The sequence below is a fragment of the Mustela erminea genome, chromosome 5 (assembly GCF_009829155.1).
Source record: "Mustela erminea isolate mMusErm1 chromosome 5, mMusErm1.Pri, whole genome shotgun sequence".
NCBI classification, from domain to species: domain Eukaryota; kingdom Metazoa; phylum Chordata; class Mammalia; order Carnivora; family Mustelidae; genus Mustela; species Mustela erminea.
Genome location: NC_045618.1, coordinates 2,998,411 through 3,021,018, shown reverse-complemented (window position 1 = coordinate 3,021,018; position 22,608 = coordinate 2,998,411). Strand labels below are relative to the sequence as shown.

Below are 22,608 nucleotides of genomic sequence, written 5' to 3'. Positions count from 1 at the left end.
GGTATTGTTATTATGAGCTGTTCATCTGGTCTCTGTTTGCCTTAAGCCTCTCTCTCCTCTTTTTTCTGACCACAAATACTGTGGGATCCGTTCACTCTTTCTGACCAAGAGTTATATAGGGAATGACGTCTAGAAAATTCCAATGGTTGGACTTGGGGGTTTTGTTGTTATTTGTTTACAGTTGGACTCTGCGGTGGTCAGAGAATGTGACCGGCATGACCTCTGGCTTTTGGGACTTACTGAAGTTTATAGACTAATAGAGGATCGGTTCTTGTTCCTGTTCCGTTAGTGCTTCAAGACCATGTTCATGTCTCTTTCTAGGGCCCAAGGCTCTCCCGTTATTAAATCAACATACTTTTCTTACTCAATGCATTTTTTCATTTTTATCTTACAACTTGATGTAAAAATACTGGACAGAGCACCTTAAAGAGCGATGTTCTTCATGGCTCTGGGTATTTATTTCGTACTGAGAGGGGTGTGTGTGTGTGTGTGTGTGTGTGTGTGTGTGTTTTATGTTATTTGGAATGTTGAATTACTCAAGACTTGCATGCAAGAAAACCAACTCATGTGAACCTGAAACCAAACAAGGAAATGTGTTAATTGGCTCTGCCTCCCTTTTTCGAATCCCTCCCCCCATGTTAATTCATTTCTTGATGAAGGCCTTGAATATGATTTCTGCCCCCGAAAGACCCCCTTATTATGACATTGTAGAAGTCAAGCGTGGACTGAGGGATATTGCCTCATATGACCAAAGGGATGGATTAGAAAAAAATTATACTGAAATTTTAATGCTTCATTTAGTTCATAGCTCCAGAAGGCATCACCGTTACCACCCAAGTTTTGCTAAGTATAAGAAGTAAAATTATATTTATATTTTTTGCTTCTCCTTTTGACGATAAAGCTCTTATCAAGCCTCTTGAAGTGAAAAGCATTGAAGTGATCTCATAGGTTGAGTATGTGAGGTGGAAGGTATTTTTGTGGTCGTCTTTAGAAAATACATTTTACCCCAATAAGTATCCTAAGCCACCTATTGATTTTTACATTCTTTTGAGTATGCTTGCTTTAAGACAGAGAATGCGGGGTCTAATATTTCATCCGAATGGTTAAATGAGATGACATTAGACCCACTGCATCTTCAGAAAACACTCCAAAATTGGCTCTGTATACATTTTCTAAAGTGTTTTGATTACAAATTAAAATACATGTACAAGGTAATCGGGCTTTTCTCTGACAAAAAAGAAAGGCAGCCCTGCTAGAAAAGGAGCATCTGTGTCCAGACAGAGTCAGGACGAAGCTTGACATTTGCGAATGGAAACTGGTGATTCAGTTGTCGCTGTGTCCCCTCGGTATCCCAAGTTAGTTAGTCCTTACTTTAAAAAAAAAAAAAAATGTCATGGGCGATCCATGGAGATTGGAGATCGCATCCCGCTATGGCTGGGAACGTGAGATTCCAACTGAAGAAAGCAGGAGAAAATGCAGTGGAAAGAGCCTCACCTCACCGATGTGTATTTTAAATATCCTTTTGGCCTATTCGGCACTCTGTAAAATACCATAAAACGGATGGATTGAAACATGGCATTCGGAAAGAGAACCACAGTCTTCAAACCTAATGGAACACACATTCTTGCGTGAAACTGAATACATTTGCATATTTCCAATAGCAGAGTCAAGTTGCTGTTACAATTTTTATGTGATTCCTTTCTCATCCGGAGTTTGATTTATACCTTGTGCAGTTCTGATTTTCCAATAATTCTTTTTGTCTCCATAGACGAAGAATAGGGGTGAAGATGTGGGCTTTGGGGCCACAGGGGCCCCAAAGCAAAGATCAGCCTGTGGAAGTTTCCTGTTTGCTCAAGGACAGTCCCTGCTTGGTTGACTGTCCCTGTAGGACAAAGACAGAGCACTGGCTTAGGAGACAGGAAATCTAAGTTTTAGTTTTGAATCTATCTCCCCCCCCCCTTTTTTTTGGATGTCTTGATTTCTCTCTAAACCTCAGTGTCCTTATTATTCAACTAACGAACTGGAGATGGTGAGACCATTCTTTGGACCTCACAAGGTTATGAGGGAGGTCGGGTGCTTCTTTGGGTTTCAAGGGGAGTGTATGTGGCCAGGAAAGGCGGTGGGGTGAATATTACAGGCAGGAAGACTTTGGAAAATGCGCAGCTGTTTGCCCCCATGTGCCCCCTGCAATGCAACCTGGAACCGAGCGGCGTAGTCAGAGGGCAGCGGCTCAAGAAGTCCCCACACCCCCTCTTCCCTCCACAATAAGATATTCTAAGTCACTTGCATTTTGCTGTCTCCCACCTGCAGGCCGTCAGGAAGCCATAGCCGTGTGCTTGCACACCCAGACCCAGAGCACAGTCAGCGACAGCCTGTGCGACACGCTCCACCGTCCGCCAGCCATGAGCCAGGCTTGCAACACCGAGCCCTGCCCCCCCAGGTACGTGCTGGCCTGTGCTCCCGCGATGCCGTGTGGGACTAACACCCTCTCCCGCAGAGACACCCACGTGTGCGTAGAGGCTGGTGCCCACCCTCTCCCGGCTTGGGGAGACGTTCTCTCTTCTCCATTCACCTCGTGCGCCGGCCAGATTCCTGCTGGGTGCACGGGGACCGCCGAGGTAGGCAGGAACGGCCGTTAGCTGGGCTCTTGGGAACGAACATCAGCTGGTCTGCGTTTGCAGAACCACGGGGTCCGCGGTACTGTTCTCTTCTGCCTCCTCAAGGGCACTGCTTTGCCTCCCGCCACATCGAAGGGCTCAGGCTCCGCGGTAGAGTCAGCACACGTTCCCGGTCAGGGCTCGGGCCAGTGTTTGTGGAGTGACTGAGCGGATCTCCTACTTTTAGCTACACGCCGGGTATTGCCGCCGCTCCCGCTGACTTGCCTCAGATCTCAGACGGAGGGGTGCACTTTTTCCTTCTTCAATCCACCCACTTTTTCCTTCTTCAATCCTTTGCCTTCATTGGCTTGATCATGCTTCCATCACTAATCAATTGCCAAAAATACAGCAGTCATTCCTGGTCCGCTCCCCTCCCTCTTTGCCAGAAGCTCTTACCTGCCTCTTGGTAATCGTATCACCCATCTAACAAGGTACCTTTATTCCCTAAAGTCAGGTTTGCGACCTCTGGGACTCAGTCACGCAGGCAGATCCTTGTGTCTCCCCGGCCGTCCTGGAGTGAGGACCGGTGTATTTTATGTTTATTCAGGAAATAAGTTGGGTTCTGGAATTCTCTTGACCCTTCTGACTTTGATTCCCTGAGATGTGTTGGCTGTGATATAAAATTCCTGCCTTGGTGGTCTGAGGGAGTTGGGGGTCGGGATGGACTAGCGTGTCTACGCTAGGACTCCAGCCTTCCTGCCCTGCACACAGCCCTTTTCTCCTGCGTCTGCCCCTCCAACGGGCACAGGCTCCCAGCGAGCCCGGCTCCAATGTGTGCTTTCATCTTTGGTGAGGGCACCCCTCCAGTGGGGGCAGGAACGGGATTGTATTCCCGTGACCATATTGCCGACTTCAGCTGTAGGGTCAGGAAATCCCAGGGACTTCCTGACTCGTGTTGGAGCTACCTCGCTGTGCTCCGCTGAGAAGCAGTGAGGACCTGAACCCAGGAACAGCACAGGGATACCTGCTTCCCTTCCTGCTTGCCTCCCCTCCCCCATGTTTACTGCATTCCGGAATGATCCAAGATTGCCGAAGAGACATACAGGAGGGGTTTTAGGGAGGCTTGTTCTAACCCGGGGTTAGGATGCTCGCTTTAACGGGTATGTCTAGACCTTTCCCAGAGCATCGGTCATATGGGGGAAATGCTGAGTGTAGAGCTACTGGGAGTGTCCCCTTTTATCTTTGGAGAAATGGCACTTCTATTAAGCTCTCATAATCCAAATTTGTTATCTACATTTCTCAGTTGTTTCTTATTCTAATACTGGAAACACTGACTTAGATATTTTTGGAAAAGCCAGGACTTCTGTTTTCATTCGCTGACACATCCCTGCCCCCGAGGCTTTGTAGATGGGAGCAGATGGCCACCTGTCTGAGCCGGGGTGAGGGACAAGGGAAAGCACAGTGAGGGGAAGACACAGAGTGTCCTCCCCCAACACGTTTTCCCACGAGGTTGGAATCCTCCACCACCTCCCCTTTCTCGACACCAGCCGGCGCGGGCTTTCTGGAAAGAGGACTACAAACGAAACGATTTGGAATTTATACAAACTCCAAATGGTGACTACGGTTTGGCTAAGTGTGCAGTTCTGTAGTCATAAACAAGGAGGAGTGAAAAAAAGAAACTGTCACCCATAAATTTGGAGTGTGCTTTATTTCTAGCTCCAAATCTTACTCCCTGTCAACGGAAAGCTAGTCTTCCCCCGTTGGGTCTTTCTCTGTAGCCCAAGCCATTGACAAGTGAGGACTTGGGCACAAGTGGCCAATTAAACAGAAAATGGACACAGGTGCCAACACAAAGCAGGCTTCAGGGGCGCCCGGGGGGCTTAGTCCGTGAAGCGTCTGCCTCCGGCTCAGGTCATGATCCTGGGGTCCTGGGATGGAGCCCCGCATCGGGCTCCCTGCTCAGCTCCCTCTCCCACTCCCCCTGCTTGTGTTCCCTCTCTCTTTATCTCTCTCTCCATCAATTAAATAGATAAGTAAAATATTTAAAAAACAAAAACAAAGCAGGGTTAAAGTGAGAGGGATTTGCCCAGCAGGGCACACCAAGGGGGCTGAGGACATGGTGAAACTCAATTTTGCTTTTGCAAAAACAACCCTGTTCTGATCCAGCTCTGAAAGTGAAGACCGCTGTAGTGGGTCATCATGCAATTTTTTTAGCAAAAAAAAAAAAGAGAGAGAGTGAGCGAGAGAGAAAATGCAGAATAATCGATTCTTTGTTCTAAGAATGAGCAGACTGAGTTGCCATGACCATGACCACTGACATTACGTTCAGTGCATGGTGTAAATAACTTGATTTCATTATTTTTAGTTTCATTTTTTTAAGGCGAAGTCCAAATCATACATTTCCCTACTATTTATTCTATTTATCATAGAGTTTGAGTTTCTTCTTCTTCTTTGTGTTAAGCGGCTTTTTCTGGTTTCATTTCTCAACTGAGGATGTGGACACAATTCACGACGCCGTCTCTCTCAACCTCTTAGCAGTCCTCCCCAGCCATTCCCAACTGCCCCTGCCTCCGTGCAGAGAGATTTTGCATGAACTGTTTCCATGTTAGCCAAATAAACTCTCTCCTCTTGGGTTTCCTGCTCTGACCCACACGCACAGGGATGACCTTCAGAGAACTTTCTAAATCACGGTGACCGTGAGAGGCTCCCACATAAAACCCTCCAGGAACTTTCCTTACCTGAGGATCACAGTCTGTGTTCTTTACTTTGGCATGTGTGTGACCTTCCTGGGGCTGCTGTCACACAGTACTGTGGACAAGGTGGCTTAAACAACAGAAGATGATTGTCTCCGTTCTGGAGGCTGGGGAGTCCGAGATCAAGGGGCAGGCAGGGTTGGCTCCTTCTGGGACTGGGAGGGAGAACCTGGTCCAGGTCTCTCTCCCAGCTCCTGGTAGGCGTTCCTTGGCTTGGGGATGCTGTTCTCCCCGGGTTTCCATATTGTCTTCCTTCTGCTTGTCCCGTTGTCCAAACGTCCACTTTTTATGAGGGTACCACTTATTTTGGGTTGGTGCCCTTTCTAATGACGTCCTCTGAATCGATCAGAGACCCTATTTCCAAATAAGATCACATTCACAGGAACTAGGAGTCAGGGCTTCAACAACTTTTGTGGGGAAATAATTCAGTCCATAGCATCCTATAAAGTCCTTTGTGCCCCTGCTTTTAGGTTCTTGGACCACATCTCCTGTCACTACCACCCTCGGCACACGCACACACACACACACACACACGCACACATACACGGAGGCACGCACGTGCCCTGAGGACCGTGCTCAGCAGCTACGGTAAATTTTCACCGTGACCCATGCTCGTGATCGTTCCTGCCTTTGGGCCTTTGCACATACTGTGCCCGCCATCTGGATCTCTCTTCTCCATAAAAAAAGTGAAATCTCTCCCAGGAAAGCCGTCATTTCTCACTGGTGTAATGAAGTCCGACAGAACATGATGAAGGACCCTATGCTGAGACCCCTGAGAGAGGGGAGCTCTTTATAGTTGAGAGAGGACTGGGGGTGGGCGGGGGGGCATGGGGTGGTGCCCCACTTGTGCCCCCTCCAGGAATCTCGGGCAGCGCCTTAGCCCTCTGGGCCCCTCTGGGCCTCTTCATCTGAGTAATGATGGAAAATGCTGGACTTTGTGCCAGCAGGTTCCTTTCAACTCCTATTCCTTTCACCATTGAGGCTGCTTTCAAGTTGCATTTTTTTACTCAAGTCTTCAGAGCCGTGCCCAGTCTTTCAACCGGGTCTTTTCGGAATAGCCTTCCCCTGAGCTGACCAGGCGGCCATCAGTAGGGTTGAGTTCAGTCTGCAGTGCTTCCCTTCCTCGGCTCCCCAAACCCCAGCAAGAGTTAGTACCGAGTGCAGACCCTGTTCCTTAGGGCTGCTGAGGGAAGCGAGCCAACCTGTCCCGTGTGCGGCAGCAGCCCCGTGCCCTCATCTCTGGGCCTCAGCAAGAATGATCACGCATTATCTTCTCCGGCACCGTCTTGCCCACAGAGCTTCCCTCCAAGCTGGGAATAATAATAGAGCGCGCAACATGTCTTGGCCACTTTGCAAAATTAAGAGTCTGTTTTTATGTGAAGGGAAATACTCTTCCTCGTTTCAAAAATTGCAAATTTAATAAACTTTTCGAAGCTTGAGAGTTATATTGGAAAAAACCCAGCAGAGACAAAGGGTGGGTGCCAAAGTGAAGGTAAGTTTACAAAAATGTTTTAGGTTCTAGAAACCAGTGGTGTAGGAAAAACAGGAACAGGGTGTTGCATAATATTTTCCACACAAATATTTACTGACTCCAAGGGCAATAGCAGTAAAATATCACCCCAGGGTGAAAGTTACCACTGAGATCGGGCCGGACAGTCCGTGGATCTTTGTTTACCCAAAGGCGAACGCATTTGATGAATTAGGCTGGACTCTCCAAGGTGGGGTGTTGTATGTTTATTTGCTCTTATGGAGTGATTCCCCCTCCCCCCGGTCTATGCCATAACTGCTGAGTGTCTGCTATTTATGGAGTCCGGTTTTTCCAGGGGAGAGCCAGCAGCTTGTAGAAACACGCAGGGGTTACATAATGGTCCCACTTGTCTGAGGGGAGCTTTCTTCTCTGACAGCAATCAGCACTGCTAGGGAGAGAAGTCAGAAAGCAAGAAGCAAGAGTAGTGTGTTTCTCTACCTCCTTGCTTTACCTTGTTACCCAATTCTCGAAGTTTAAAAAACCCTGTATTTAGTCTTCAGTCTGTTAAGAAGAAACAGTTCCCCATTTCTTGCCTAACAGTGGTTTCATTTCCAGTCCCTTGTGCCTCTGATGGATTCTTCTAGCTATACACTTTCTTGAAAGATGATTATCCAGCAGTCATTCCAAATACGTTATATACTTAAGCTGAATTGATAGTGAAACCTCATGCTTTTAATTATTTATCCATATAGCTCGGTTGTCATCAAAATATGATATATATTTCTACTGTTGGTGAGTTCCCTCACCTGCAACGCTACTGGAAATTTAGATATAATCAGTTACTACCCACCTAATTGGTAGGCTTCCAGTTAAGCTGGTGTTTTAATTTTACCTTCTGTTCCAAACACAGATCAATGGTAGAGGCAATGTAAGTGCAGGGAAATTAAAACAACACACTGAAGACCATATCATGAAAAGAACTATGTGGGCCAGGAATGGAAAGGAAGTGTGAAGTGGTGAGTGGAAACAGACCTGTGGTTCTTGTGGACTTGAGACCCCTAAGCAGTCAAGACTCATGAGAGTTCAGTTCCATAGAAGGTAGGGCCGAAATATCTTCCTTTTTACTGATTAGAAAGAACCACATTCACTGCTCCTTTGGGAATGGAAGCAGGAAAAAAGCTGCTGCTGATCGCAAACTGAAGGCATTGTATAGATGAGGCTACTCGCCTGTGGGGATGGAGGGGAGATACAACCGTGTAGCCACAAATCACACGTTGGCTCAGTGATTGGATCGTCAGTGTCCATATGGGGCTTCTGTGCGGTGTTGTCCGTATGAGATTTGGTTCTGGACTGGAGATGCTGGAGGGCTAGATGGAAGTAAACAACACTGTAGACACCGAGGGAAAGTGTCAGAGAAAAGGACAAAGGGAGGTGGGGAGAGAGAAACTAAACTGAGCCTGCAGAATGAAATCCCAAAGCACACAAAGAAACTTAATACCAATGAAGATGGTCAGCAGACTCAGCAGCTGAAAGTTGAACTCACTCCAGATGAAATCAAAATACAAGAACAGTCTGAGAAAGACTGTGTCACTGAGCTCTTCGGTGATCTAAGTTGGTAAATAGTATCCGTGCAAAGAACTAGAAATTGTGAAATAGACACGGGCAGAAATATAGTCACAATAGGGGAGTCTTAAAAAGAACCAGTTACACAACTCAGAAATTTTAAAACCCAGCGAAAAATAAGTAAACCACAAACAAGGGAAGAAAGAATTGCTGCCTTAAAGGTAGCACTGAGGAAGTCAAGAGAATTAAAGCATGGAAAGTTGAAAGTGTGGGGGAAAGAGAAGAAAGGTAAGAACCGGTAAGGGCAGAGAAACAAGATATTAAATAAACTGTTTACTAAAACTTAAGAAAAAAAAAATGTCTGTTCCTAGTGTCAAGAGAAATAAATGAAAACGAATCCCACTTAGATACATAATAGCAAAGCTGCCGGAAGTCAAAGATGATAAGAAAATCTTAAAAGTTGTAAGACCTAAAAGACATTCCAACTAACAACTTATTAACAGCTTAAGTTCCCCAAAAAGTAAAGAAATAATATCTTTAGAATACTATGGGGAAATCATGATCCACCTAGAGCTAACCTTGCAAAAATAATTGTTCTGAGTATGTGAAGGTCCATTTTTACTCAAGTGATGAACTAGATATACTGAAGACCCTTCTACTAAAAGATTCTAAAATACTGAGTAAAAGATGTATAAAACAACTTGAAACGTAAAACGACACTTGTAAGAAAGTAAGATAAATCCTTAGAAGTGAAAGAAAAAAGAAAGAAGAAGGAAAGAAAGGAAGGGAGGGAGAAAAAGAAAAGAAAAGAGCTATAGCATGGATCTAGCATGGTAACCTTGTATTTAAGTTAGGGCTTCCACAGGGGACAGTTGCCAATGGCACAAATCTAGACCTTTGGCTTTAACAGTTTTTTTTTTCTGGAAACAGACAAGTCATTGGATCTCCAGGAAATAAGGAATGGAATGGAGATTCCCATATGAAGCCAGGATCTACCTCAGTGAAAAGACACATTGGAAAAAAATCCACCCCGAAAAGGCAGATCTCAAGGAAAATTATCTGTCCTGGCTTTGCCTGTGAGTGGAAGGAATTAAAAAAAAGCCTCCCCTGTATCATGCTCAATGAAAGAAGCCAGACACAGAAAAATGCTGTGTGATCTCATTATCTGTGGGCTCTGAAGTAGTCAAATTTACAGGAGCAGAGAGTAGCAGGATGGCTGCCAGGGGCTGGGGGGAGGGGAGATGGGAGGTGATGGTCAAAGGGTGCGAAGGTACAGCTGGGCGAGATGAGCCAGTTCTGGGAAGCTATAGCATCACGCTTCTAGCTAGCAATGCTGTGTCATTGTGTACTTCAAACTTGGTAAGGGGGTCCATCTTACGGTAGGTGGTTTTACCACACCCTGAATAACAGTAATGGTAACCATGATGGTGCTAAAGAGTTAGAATAAGAATAGGGATGGAGGGAGACTTTGGGAGAGAATGGATGTGTTTATGGCCTGATGGTGCTGATGGACTTACGGGTGTCCTTACTCCGAAACTCACTGAGTAATATATACAACTGTTTACATATCAGTCATACCTCAGTAAATTGGGTTAAAAAAAGACTCCTCTGAGAATTTAAAAACCACAAACAGGGGGCACCTGGGTGGCTCACTGGGTTAAGCCTCTGCCTTCAGCTCAGGTCATGATCCCAGGGTCCTGGGATCGAGCCCCGCATTGGATTCTCTGCTCGGCGGGGAGCCTGCTTCCCTTTCTCTCTCTGCCTGCCTCTCTACCTGCTTGTGATCTCTGTCTGTCAAATAAATAAATAAAATCTAAAAACACACACACACACACACACACACACAAATAGCCCTTTATGGAGGGTCATGGAGTCTTGCCCTACTGGGTTTCTAGAAGTGACCCCCTCACTTTGGTGCTCCATTTTTAATTTCCCCACACAAACTGAGCTCCTAGCTGCCATTGCAAGTTTCCAATCCTGATCTCCACTAGACCGGGACAACTTTAGTCCATATTAGCACTGTGCTTCGGTTGATTTCTGGTTTACTGAGATGTTTGTTTCATATGGGACAATAGCTTTATTCTTATGTCTTTCTTTCAGTGTCATTGCTGTTTTTTTCTTTTTTCTCTCTTTCTTTCTTTTTTTTTTTTTGAAACAGAGAGGAATGAAATATCTTGCTCTAGTCTCTGGCCCACCTACTACCACCATTTACTTTTTGGGGGGCATTTATTCAGATTAAGAAAGTTCTGGATCATGATAGCTGTTGAAATTTATCCAATGTTTTTCTGCCTCTGTTGAAATGATAGCATGATTTCTCTCTAACATTTTGTTGCTATCATAAACACTGACTGATTTTCCAGGGTCGAAACAACTTTGCCTTCCTGGAAAAAACCCAAGTTGGTCATGATGTAATAATATTCTTTGTATACATCACTTCATTGTTAATATTTTGTTTAGGATTTTTACTCTGTGTTTATGAGTGACATTGACCTAAATGAGTTGGGGAAAGTTTTCCCTCTTTTTACATTTTCTAGAGAGTTTATGTAAGGTTGGAATTATTTATGCCTTAAATAATTCACCAAGGAAGGTATCTGACATTTGAGTTTATTTTTTAAATATTTTGTAAATTTTTAAAAAAGATTTTATTTATTTATTTGACAGAGATCACAAATAGGCAGAGAGCCCGATACAGGGCTCGATCCCAGGACACTGGGATCATGACCTGAGCTGAAGGCAGAGACTTTAACTAAACCACTGAGCCACCCAGGCGCCCCTATTTTTAAAATATTTTAAATTACAAATTTAATTTAATAGCTATAGAGACTAGTCAGAGTTCTCTATATTTATGAGTTAGTTTTGATTATTTGGTTGTTGTAGGAATATTTTCAGTCTATGCAAAATTTTAAATTTATTGACATACAGTGATTTTCATTACACATGTGCACTCTTTATTTTTAATGCCTCTGAGATTCTCTCTTTAAGTCTTGATGCTGGTAATTTATGGCTCACCTTTTTTGTTCTTCATAAATCACCATGAATTTATCAATGTTATGAGTCTTTTGAAGAGGCAACTTCTATTTTATTTTCTGGCTCATTCATATCTAGTCTCATATATTTTGTTCTTTTCTGCTTGTTTTGTTTAATTTACTGTATTTTTTTAACTTCTTGAAATGGATATCTAGATTATGATTTTCAGCATTTCTTTTTACGATGTCCATTTAAGGCTATTGATTTTCTTGAAATCATGGCTTTAGCTGCATTCCACAGATTTTAGCACTTCATATTTTTATTAACCTGCATTTTTAAAAAGCTATTTATTTCCATTGTGGTTTCTCCTTTGGCCCATGAGTAATTTAGATGATTATTGTGTAACTTCTAAATATTTGGGGATTGTCTAATATACTTCCATGGTGGTCAGAAAACATATCATATTAATCAGCTCAAGTTGTAATAGCGATATATTGTAGATTGGGTAGATTAAACAACAAAATTTATTTTCTCACTGAGAAGGCTGAAAAGTCCAAGATCAAGGTGCTGGCTGGGCACAGTTTCTGAGGAGAGCTCTCTTCTTGGCTTGCAGACAGCGGCATTTTCTCTCTGTCCTCCTACTGGCAGGAAGAGAGAGGAAGCGCTCTGGTTTCTATTCTGATAAAGGCACTAACCTTCTCACCAGGACCCGAGCTTCATGACCTCATCTAACCCTAATTACCTCCTAAAGTCCCAAATACCAGCATGCTGGAGATGAGGGCTTCAGTATAATAATTTGGGGAGGGATTCAGCCGTTCAGTTCATAGCACATACTGGGTAGTCTTTTAATCCCTTGATTAACTTGCTTCTGTTTTACTTAGGATTTATACTTCACTCTTATTTAAGATTTAAACTATACCATTACATGTAAAACAATGTTTATATATATTTGTCAGTTTTGAGTTCAAGGTTTTTCCTAGTTTCATGATGCATTAAAATTCTTTCTTCTTTTTCACTTTGGAACTTTTTAAAATGACATGGGAATTCACCTGTTTCTTGCAAATTTGTGGGAACTTAACCACAAAGTTCATAGGATCTAGTCTCTCTCTCTTTTTAAAGATTTTATTTATTTATTTGACAGAGAGTGAGATCACAGGTAGGCGGAGAGGCAGGCAGAGAGAGAGAGGGGGAAGCAGGCTCCCCACTGAGCAGAGAGCCCGATGCAGGACTCGATCCCAGGACCCTGAAACCTTGACCTGGGCTGAAGGCAGAAGATTAACCCACTGAGCCACCCAGGTGCCCCAGGATCTAGTTTCTTTCTGGAATAAGATCTTTTTATAATTTCCTAAAAAGTTATTTGCTTTAATCAAGGTTTTCAAGTGTGTTAGTTTTCTATATTCTTTTTTTTTTTTTTAAAGTATGTATTTGAGAGAGAGAGAGAGAAAACACAGGAGCCAGGAGAGACAGAGGGAGAGGAAGAGAGAGAATCCCCACTGACTGTGGAGCCTGATGTGGGGCTTCATTCCATGACCCTGAGATCATGACCTGAACCAAAATCAAGAGTCAGCTGCTTAACAGACTGAGCCACCCAGGTGCCCCAGTTTTTATATTCTTATTAAGCTTTACCTTCTTAATATGTCAGGGGCGTAGAGAAGTATTTTATAGCCTTTAAAAATTTTTATTTCTTATCCTTTCATTTTTCTTGTATGTAGGAGCTGTACTTCATATGTATTCATGCTTTTTATTCAGTCTCCATACTTGAATGATTATTTTATATTCATTGTGAACTTTTGTCCTCATAAGTGAAAATTTTAAAATTTTTGTCCCTTGTATTTGTCTCGAATATTTTTCATTTTTAAATTTTTCCTCTTATTTACACAAGTAAAATATGCTTATTATGGAAAATTAAAAATCAAAAAATCTGAAAGTCACCTTTAGATTAGCACTATTTTTTCAAAGAACTAACTTTTTCTAATAAATGTTTATTTTAAGAAAAATCAGGGGAAATACTGGTAAGAATGAAGAAAATAAAAATCCTGTCACTTAGAGATCATCACTGTTAACATCTGGATGTATAATTATGCAGACTTTTTTCTGCATTTATAAATACATAAAACAATATTATATGGTATTTTTATCTGTTTTCTAATAAAAAATGTCAAATTTGTTTCTATGTCAATAACTATACTTCTACTTTGTTTCTTAATGGTTGTTAGCGTTATGCCCTATGAGTATACGGTTATTTATTTTACCCCTTATTGCAAAACACTTTGATTATTTCCTTCCAGTTTGTAAAATTTAATTTTTTTTTTTTTTGCTATTATAAACTCTTGGAGCAAATATCCTTTTATGTCGATTTTAAGCATTTTAAAATTGTTTCCTCGTGAGCTAGCTCTACAGTAACTAGTTAAAAATCCATATTTACTAGTAATTATATACCCATACATTAAGTTAACTATAATGTACAACTTTCCACTCATCAGAGGGGCAGAGATATGGTCCGGTACTGGTATACGGGTAGGAAGCCAGGCACTCTCACATGCTTCTACTGGGAGTATGAATTGAGAGATTCTTCCTTGAATGCAATTTGGAAATATATATCAAACAGCTACTCTGGTTTTTCATTTTTGCAGATGTTTCATGAGAAAACCTGATTTTTCCAAGATCTTATTGGAAAGGAATCACATTATATATACGTGTTGTAAATCCAATCCTAACAGAGAAGAATTTTCTTAGGGATATTCCAAATAATGAATCCAGGCGCCCTGAAAATTTCCTGAAGTGTGCTTTTAAGCATTTAAATTTTCTTTCGACACCCATATAAATCATCCTTGTCGTGGGGCTCTACTTCAAACCAAACCCAAGCTTTTACTATGGATGGATGGTGGAACTCTAGAATGGGCAGAACTCTGCTTCTCTCGTACTCTGGGCTTTCCCAGATGCGTCGACCTTTGAGCACTTTCCCGACCCTTCTGGCCTCTCAGCGTTAGGTTTCTGTGTTTTCCTTGCGTCTAGCGGTGAGGCGGCCATAGCCCTCGGGTCTGTGCATGGATGTCCCGAGAACTGGAAACTGTGTACCCTCTGCCCGCTGCATGTGGTCTCACGGGACGCTTCAGCTTGCCCTGTTGTGTTTTGGTGCAGGTGGCACACGGGCTCTTGGGGCCCCTGCTCGGCCCCCTGCGGTGTGGGAATCCAGACCCGAGAGGTGGACTGCCTGCACCCTGGGGAGTCCCCGGCCCCCGCCGCGGAATGTGGAGACGAGAAGCCGCATGCCCTCCAAGCGTGCAACCAGTTTGACTGCCCGCCTAGCTGGCACATTGAAGAGTGGCAACAGGTAATATGGTGGCCTGGGGCCCCCCTCCCCCACCGCCGCTGTGACCGTTGAGCCCTGACCCCCTCTTCTGCCTTCTCAGTGCTCCAGGACATGCGGCGGGGGAACTCAAAATCGAAGAGTCACCTGCCGGCAGCTGTTAACCGATGGCAGCTTTTTGAATCTCTCCGATGAGTTGTGCCAAGGACCCAAGGCTTCTTCCCACAAGTCCTGTGCCAGAGCAGACTGCCCTCCCCAGATCACCGTGGGAGACTGGTCGAAGGTAAGGGCCATTCCCCACCTCACGGCCCCTCCTCTTTTTTGCCCCATCTTTGCTTCAGACTCCCCCAAGATGATCCGGAAGCATGTGGTTGGGGTACGTGACCTGGCAGTGGGGGAGGAGGGGCTAGCTGACATCGGGAATCATCTCAACAAATAGGAAAGGGCAGTTGCCGGCATCGCTGAACTTCCTGAGCCCTGCGTTCAGTGCTGGGCACGGTCAGACCCTCTTATTCTCATGTCATGCTACAGCCCTGCAAGGGCGCCGGAAGTAGACGTCAGGTCCGTGTCTTCTCACTGGCCTTTTCGCGTGCAGACGGGTGGTGAGTCCACGCCCTGCCCACTCTTTCTGGGAACAGGGAATGTGCAGTTGCTGACTATGTGTCATCAAAGTAGGGTGTCCGCCCATGCTTGCCTTTGTGTCTTTGCGCGTGTCCTTGCTCTTAAATCCCAGATCCAGGTCTGAGCATCCCTCTTCTGCGAAATCTTTCATCTCCTAAAACCACGCAGCATTTCCCACCTTTAACTTTATAATGACCCATAATTTTTATTGTGTTTCATTGGGGAGCTACTTCCTGAATGTGTGTATGGTTTTCCTGTCTGGCGTAGAGAGTCAGCCAGTGGCCGTGAGATTGCGGACAGGTCCTGGAGCTCTGGCAGGCTCCGAACAGGTAAATATTCTTCCCCAAGAGTCTTTGCAAAGTCAGGGAAATGCAAAAAGTGCTGTGGAAGGGATGATTTTTAGAAAAGCTCAAGTCTGCTAACAAGGACAAGCAGATCATTCATTAGGAGCATTTTTGCAGGGCTGGGGTGTCTGGGTGGCTCACTCGGTTAAGCATCTGACCCTCAGTTCTGGCTCAGGTCAAGATCTCAGGGTCCTAAGATCGAGCACGGAGTGCTCAGTGGGGAGTCTGCGTGCGATTCTCTTTCTCTCTCTGCCCCTTCTACTCGTGTTCTCTTTCTCTCCCTAAAATGAATAAAAAAATAAATACATCTTTAAAAAAAAAAAAGAAAGAAAGAAGAAGAAGAAGTCTTTTGCAAGGAGAAGCGAGAGGCGACATAAGAGCAGAGAAGGTTACCCACGAGAGCTGGGTCGGACCTCAGACTGTCGGTTTCCCAGGCAACCACTAAGCAGGGCACAAGTGACTTCGCAGTCACCCCCAGAGATCAGCCTGAGCACAGTCAAGACGTCGTCCCCCATCCCAGCCAGAGCTGCATCTCTAGAAATGCCCCGTCTGGGAAGCAGGGTGGGTGCCCACACACACGCTCAGGGAGGCCCAGCCAGCCTCAGCCTTGGAAAGCAAAAGCCAATATCCAGACTCAGGCCCCGTCAGGCACACGCTGGGTTTCAGCTTTTCTCCTGCTCGTTGAAATGTCCTGTCCTTGCAGACTTGCTTTGTTTTGGCAGAGGCTCCGATGCCAAACCACCACCGTCTCCAGAGGTTTCTGCCAGACGCGTCCTCCTGCCATGGGCTGGCTCGCTCGGGGGCGGCCGTCCGTCTCGCGGGGCTGGAGGAGGCCTCTGGATGCTGGAACTGGCCACTAACCCTGGACAGAGAGAGGCTGAGGAGCCACGCCAGAATTCCCATTTTTCAGCGAGCCAGACCTCTCCGCCTGCAGCTGGGAGCGCCCCCTTTGCCGACACTAGGTCTATTCATGGCATGTGTGGGCTTTGTTCGTGCGTGGGCTCCTTGGGTTTTAGATCTGTACTCGGTTTTGGGCAAGAAGAAGCCTTCGATTCTTAACACTGCATTTCAAGTTCTAAGAAAGGAGCCCTGACTCCTCTACGGGCCGGTCTTCCCCAACGGTGGACTTCTGGGAGGCACGGACCCCTTGTAACCTGTTCTGGGGCCCCATTCCTTGACGGAAATCCAGTAAAATCGTTCCTTCTCCTTTACTCTCTGTGCTGTGATGGAGGTTTTGACCATTTTTTCTACCTTCATCACCCTCCTTCATGAAGTTTCTTGGTGTTTTTTATTTTTCCTGTTTACTTAACTACATCTTGTCGACTGGTCTGTCTTCCTGCAGATCTCCAAAAAGCTCAGTATTTGACCAGATAGATATTTGATGCATAGACTGCACTGTTCTCCTCCACAGCTGATTCTGTGTCCTGACCTCTTCTCTGACTTCTCTAGGTAATTCTCTATCTCCACCAGCAGTCTCTAACCTTCTGTCCAGTACAGTGCCCCAGCTCTCCAAACAGCGGCTGTCTCCCAGCTGGGAAAGCCAAGAGACAGCCTCTTCGTTCCCAGCTGGCTCCCCACCTCACTCCCTGTCTCTGTCCGTACGCCATCACCTCTCCAACGCTTGTGGTCGTCTCTGACTGCTTCAGCTCCTGTGTTCAGTTTCTGACACCTGCTAACTCTTCGGTGTTTGAAATTTATCCACATGCTAAGTAAAAAGGAGAAGATCTCTTTCATGAGAAACTTTTACGAAGAACAGCTCAAGCTGTGTCCCGGACACGTGGCTTTATAAATATGGCATTCTAATTTCCAGTAGGCTTACTGATTATGACTCACGAGAATGAGAGGGGGCCGGAGCCCATCCGTACCGGCTTGTAAGAACCGACTGTAGTCTCCCACCTCGTGCTCAAGGACATCAGGTTGATAGCTTGAAAATAGCCGTGATGGGAACATTGACAGCACAGACATAGGCAAATGTTACAGTTAGTGCTGCTTCCCCAAGAGCTTGGGTCACACACACGCATGCACACACACACACACACACACACACACACACACACACACACACACGCTCCTATTGGTAAGACAGTTCCAGCTCACCAATGGTCACTTATGATGGAGATGATCTCAAGAAGTTCCAGGGTCTGGACTCCTCTTCACAAAGTCTAAGAACCTTGGTTGGGCTCCTCCAAGGTATGTTTTATCTTCATCTCCATAACTGGCAGTCGGTAGAGGGAGGAAACATGTGGCCCCTCTGAGCCCTCGCTGAGACTCCAGTCTGTCCGTCTTACCCTGCACGGCTTAGTGCCGTCTCGATCCGGGTTGATGGACCCAAGTGCATCAGGGCTCCTTCTGTGAAGAAAAGCATAATTGGCTCTGCAGGTTTATCCTAACATCTTCCTTTTATTTTTTTATTTTGTAGTATTAATTTTGAGTTTCTTAATATTAATAATCTTGTAGGTAACCACTCTTCTACTTGAATAATAATGTCTTTTTAAAGATTTTATTTATTTATTTGACAGAGAGAAATCACAAGTAGATGGAGAGGCAGGCAGAGAGAGAGAGAGAGAGGGAAGCAGGCTCCCTGCCGAGCAGAGAGCCCGATGCGGGACTCGATCCCAGGACCCTGAGATCATGACCTGAGCCGAAGGCAGCGGCTTAACCCACTGAGCCACCCAGGCGCCCAATAATGTCTTTTTAGACCCCAGATAACAGTTTACTCTTACATTTTGACCTACCTGAAATATACCCAGCCTACACGCTTCTCTGTTTCTACTTATTTTAAATAATACACACACACACACGGACACACAGAGACACACACATACACACACACACACACACACGAAAACACAGTCTCACACACACATACATACACACAGAGACACACACACATACACACAGACACACATACACACCAAAGACACATGCATACATACACAGACACACACGCACACTCGAAGACACACACATACACACACAGAGACACACACATACACAGACACACACACACAAAGACACACAAACATACATACACACACAGACACACACATACATTCACAGACACACACACAAAGACACACGCATACACACACGAAGACACACACACACACAGACACACACAGATATGCCTTATTTTCTTGCCTAGATCATAGCAGCCAGAGAGAAAGGACATCTCTGTGTCTGTGTGTCCCACTTGGTGCTCAGTAAATACGTGTTGACCGAAATAAAGACACATCTAAAACCTTCTCAACCGAACATGCATGCTGCCACTGCCCCATGTGCTCAGTCAACTCACCAGCACACACTGCCTGCACACTGCTGTGTAGACGACCCCCGGGCCCTCGGGACCTGAGTCAGCCAAGAGTTTGATCTAAAGTGAGCTCACAGTTTAAGGGGGCAGACACAGAAAACTATGTAACAAGCCCAATAAAGGGCTCCCGTCTATAGCACTGCATGGAAGTCGAGGGGAGACCTCTGTGTCCGTGTGGGTCCCAGGGAAGTGCTGCAGAAGATGAAGCCATAGAGTTGGTCTTCGAGGTTGAGCGTGGGCTGGGTGGAAATGAGACCAAGGGTGTCTAGGCAGTGACAAGAGCGCACACGAGCCTCCGGTGGCGAGCTTGTCAGTCTGGAGATGAGGATGCAGTAGAGAAAGGGAAGATGAGATGGAGAGGCGAGATCTCAGGCAGACGGGGAAGGACCGTGGGTGTTTGTCCTTGTCCCTGTAGTGGTTGAGGACACCGAGGAAGGTTTCTGAATAGGGAGGTGAGATGTTAGCATTTTTAGGCACACAGTCCTGGCTGTGGTGTGAACAGCACATTGCTGGGGGAGGTGGGAGAAGGAACCAGAGCCTGTGAGGGCTTTTTAGAGGAGGTTGGGAAAAAACCAAGAATAAGGAAGCAGTTGAGTAGAGAATAGTAGATAGTGGTGGGAAAGGGTTAGCAGACGTGGTGGGCAGATTTGGTGGCTGAACTCATAAGAAAGGAGCAAAAAAGAGGCATTGGTCGGTGCATAGAGCTGGCATCATTTTCAAAGGGAAGGAAAAGCACATGGGGGGGTGCACTCATTTGAAAGGGAGAAAAAATGAGTCTGTTTTGAAGTGTGTGTGGTTTGAAGCCTATGAAGGCATCCGTGAGGAACTGGAGCTCAGGAGACATCCGCACTGAAGTTAGTTTTGGGAAGCGTCAGCATTTAAGCAGTAGCTGAAGCCACGGGAAAGAGAATACTGGGATAGAGGAGCGTCTGTTGTCACCGGAAAGTCCTTTGAAAGTAGGAGGCTTCCAGTGAAGCGAAATCAGGACAGCAGGGTGCTTGGGGAATATCCATCCCCAGATCCTTCACTCTGATGGGGATGAGGAGCGACAAACTTCCAGTTATAAAGGAAATGAGTCCCAGGGATGAAAGGCCCAGCACAGGGAATAGGGTCAAGGACATCATAAGGACTTTGTGTGGTGGCAGGTGACTCCACGTGTCTCCGTGAGCATTTGGTGACGCATGTAGTTGTCTGATTACTCTGTTGCACACTGACGTGCATGTAGTATTGTATGTCAACTGTAGTGCAATTACACACACACACACACACAAAACCAGGAGCAATCGGGGTCACCACAGGAAAGGAAAAACACAGACAGCCACTTTAACATGAGTGATAGGTGTGGGTGAGGCCAAGCCATGCCTCGTAGGGGGAACCGGGCAGAAGCTGGAAGTTTTGCAGCCGGGCCAACGGAAAGAAGGTCGGAGAGCAGGCCAAGAGCCAGGGAACACAGAAGTCAATGCTGCATTGCCACCTCGGGGTATGAGACCCATCAGTGACCCTGAGAGAGGACGCCGGGTCCCAGGCTGTGGTTGAGTATGAGGAAGATCATGCAGACCCACTGGAGCCTTAAGAAGCCTGGAGAGCATGAGGGGAATGCATCTCCCTAAGGGCTGAAGAAACATCTGGCAAACCCACCACAACTGTAACCCAAGCTGAGAGGACACAGAGGGGGAGGGGAAGGGATGCTCGGACCCCTGGGAGCAGAAGGCTCTAGAAGATACACATCTTGGAATTGTGGCCAAACTGTTGACGACTTCTCCTCAACACCAGAATAAGGAACAGTGAATGCAGTGACCTTGAAACACTGCCACCTCCTTACTCTCTCCTAAAAGTTCAGGGAAAAAAATTATTTAAATAGGAGCATCAACAGACCCCGTGCAAAGATAGTGTGAGATGAAAGTATTAGGAGCAGAGCAATGTCTTGAAAATTTGGCAGATGAAAATGTAACTTGCTCTTCTGAAATGAGCTGAAAGGAATTAAGAAATACATAGGAACAAATCAGCAACAGAAAAGCCCCAAAATGAGTTGAATAGATAATGGGGATGTGAGGAGAAGGAGCTGACGTGGTTCAGGAGACAACCAGACAACTCACGGGAGAACTTCACAAGGGGAGAATAAACTAGAAAGAAGTGTAATAAGAGAAATGAAAGACAAGAAGGAATTGAAAATAAGCAAAGGAAAATAGAAAGAATGCAAGTAAAAATAACAGATATGAAAGAGAAAAAAATCCAAAGTGTATTATTAGAGTCCCAAGGAAAGAAAATGAAACAATAGCACAGAGCTATAAATAAAATCGCCATATAACACAAATCACAATATCAAAAGGGCACATTACAGCCCCAGAAAAACGGACCCCCCCATGATCACTATCAAGACAGCTTCTGCTAAAGTACCATATTTTAAAGATAAGGGAAAACGTGTTTGTGTATCCAGGGAAAAAGACACATCACTTACTAGGACAAGAAAATCACATTAGCATCAGACTTCTCGACAAGACCACTTCATACTAGATAGCAGCGGAGCAACATATTAATGTACTACAAGAAGGAAAATGTGAGCCAGGGATGTTAGAGGTGCCAAGGTGACCTTCAAGTGTATCACAGACAAACTTGCAAAGTTGCAAAAACTCAGGGTATCTTGTTCCTCTGAGCTCTTTCCAACGGAATCTATCAGATTTCTGTAGAATAAATAGTAGAAGCTTTGGATAAGGTTGCTGCTTTGTGAATTGTAATTAATGGCACTGATTTGGTCACTTCCTTTCTTTCTGAGATGGGAACATTCTGTAGTGGCACCCTGACTTTGAACGTAGGTGACACAGGTCAGGTAAGCCCTCCATCCAGAGAAGGGGTTTACAGATGATGCTCCCATTCATCATGGAGAGAAAAAATATCATATATTTTCATTAGAAATGGCTTATGAGTGAAGACTGGAAATTATGTAAGTCACTGTTATATGAAGCAAAATTTAAAAGTTGGTGTTAACTTTTGAGGTGCCTGGGTGGCTCAGTCGATTGGGTGGCTGACTCTTGATTTCGACTCAGGTCATGATCTCCAGGTACTGGCATAGAGTCCCATGTTGGGCTCTGCGTTCAGTGGGGAATCTGAGATTCTCTCTCTCTCCCTGGGCCTCCCCTTGTGCTTTCCTTATAATACATAAATTAATACATCTTTAAAAAGAAAAAGGAAATTGACATTAATTTTTATTACATGGGAAACCCCTAGAGGATGATTGGATTTGGTTAAACAAACAAATCATAATTCGGTAAATGGTAATTTTAAGCTACTTGTTCAAAAGCTTACAAAAAGCTTTTCTCTGTGCTGAAAAATATGAATAGTTTAGGGCTTTCTGTTAAAGATGACAATAAAGGATTAAAAAAAAAAATTCCATTCCCCTCCTTTGAAACCCAACAAAAAACCCACAAGGAGCATGGAAGCGAGGGAACACTCTGTCTTCAGTGAACAATGAAATGGCCAAAATCCCAAGCTATAAATCAGGGAACACACCTGCCAAAGACCGCCAGATCTGGGCCAAAATGAGAGGGAAGGCTGGGAGCTGGCAAGGATCCCTCGGGGGCTGAGTGCTGGGTAGCTCTCCAAGGCCCGTTAAGGGCCCTCTGATTACAGAGGGCAGACAAAAGCTAGACCACGAGCTGCCCAGAGAACACCCCTGCG

The 22,608-nt window shown here is 45.1% G+C and overlaps 1 protein-coding gene across 3 annotated transcripts in view; it reads left to right on the top strand.

The window, feature by feature from the left end:
• Positions 1-22,608, top strand: part of ADAMTSL3 (ADAMTS like 3) — a 336,446-nt gene that overhangs the window by 239,839 nt on the left and 73,999 nt on the right. For all 3 annotated transcript variants that reach the window (XM_032341952.1, XM_032341950.1, XM_032341951.1), the window contains exons 17-19: positions 2,311-2,440; positions 14,490-14,682; positions 14,762-14,941. In XM_032341952.1, the coding sequence (XP_032197843.1) occupies positions 2,311-2,440; positions 14,490-14,682; positions 14,762-14,941 (503 nt within the window). The remainder of the gene's footprint in view (positions 1-2,310; positions 2,441-14,489; positions 14,683-14,761; positions 14,942-22,608) is intronic.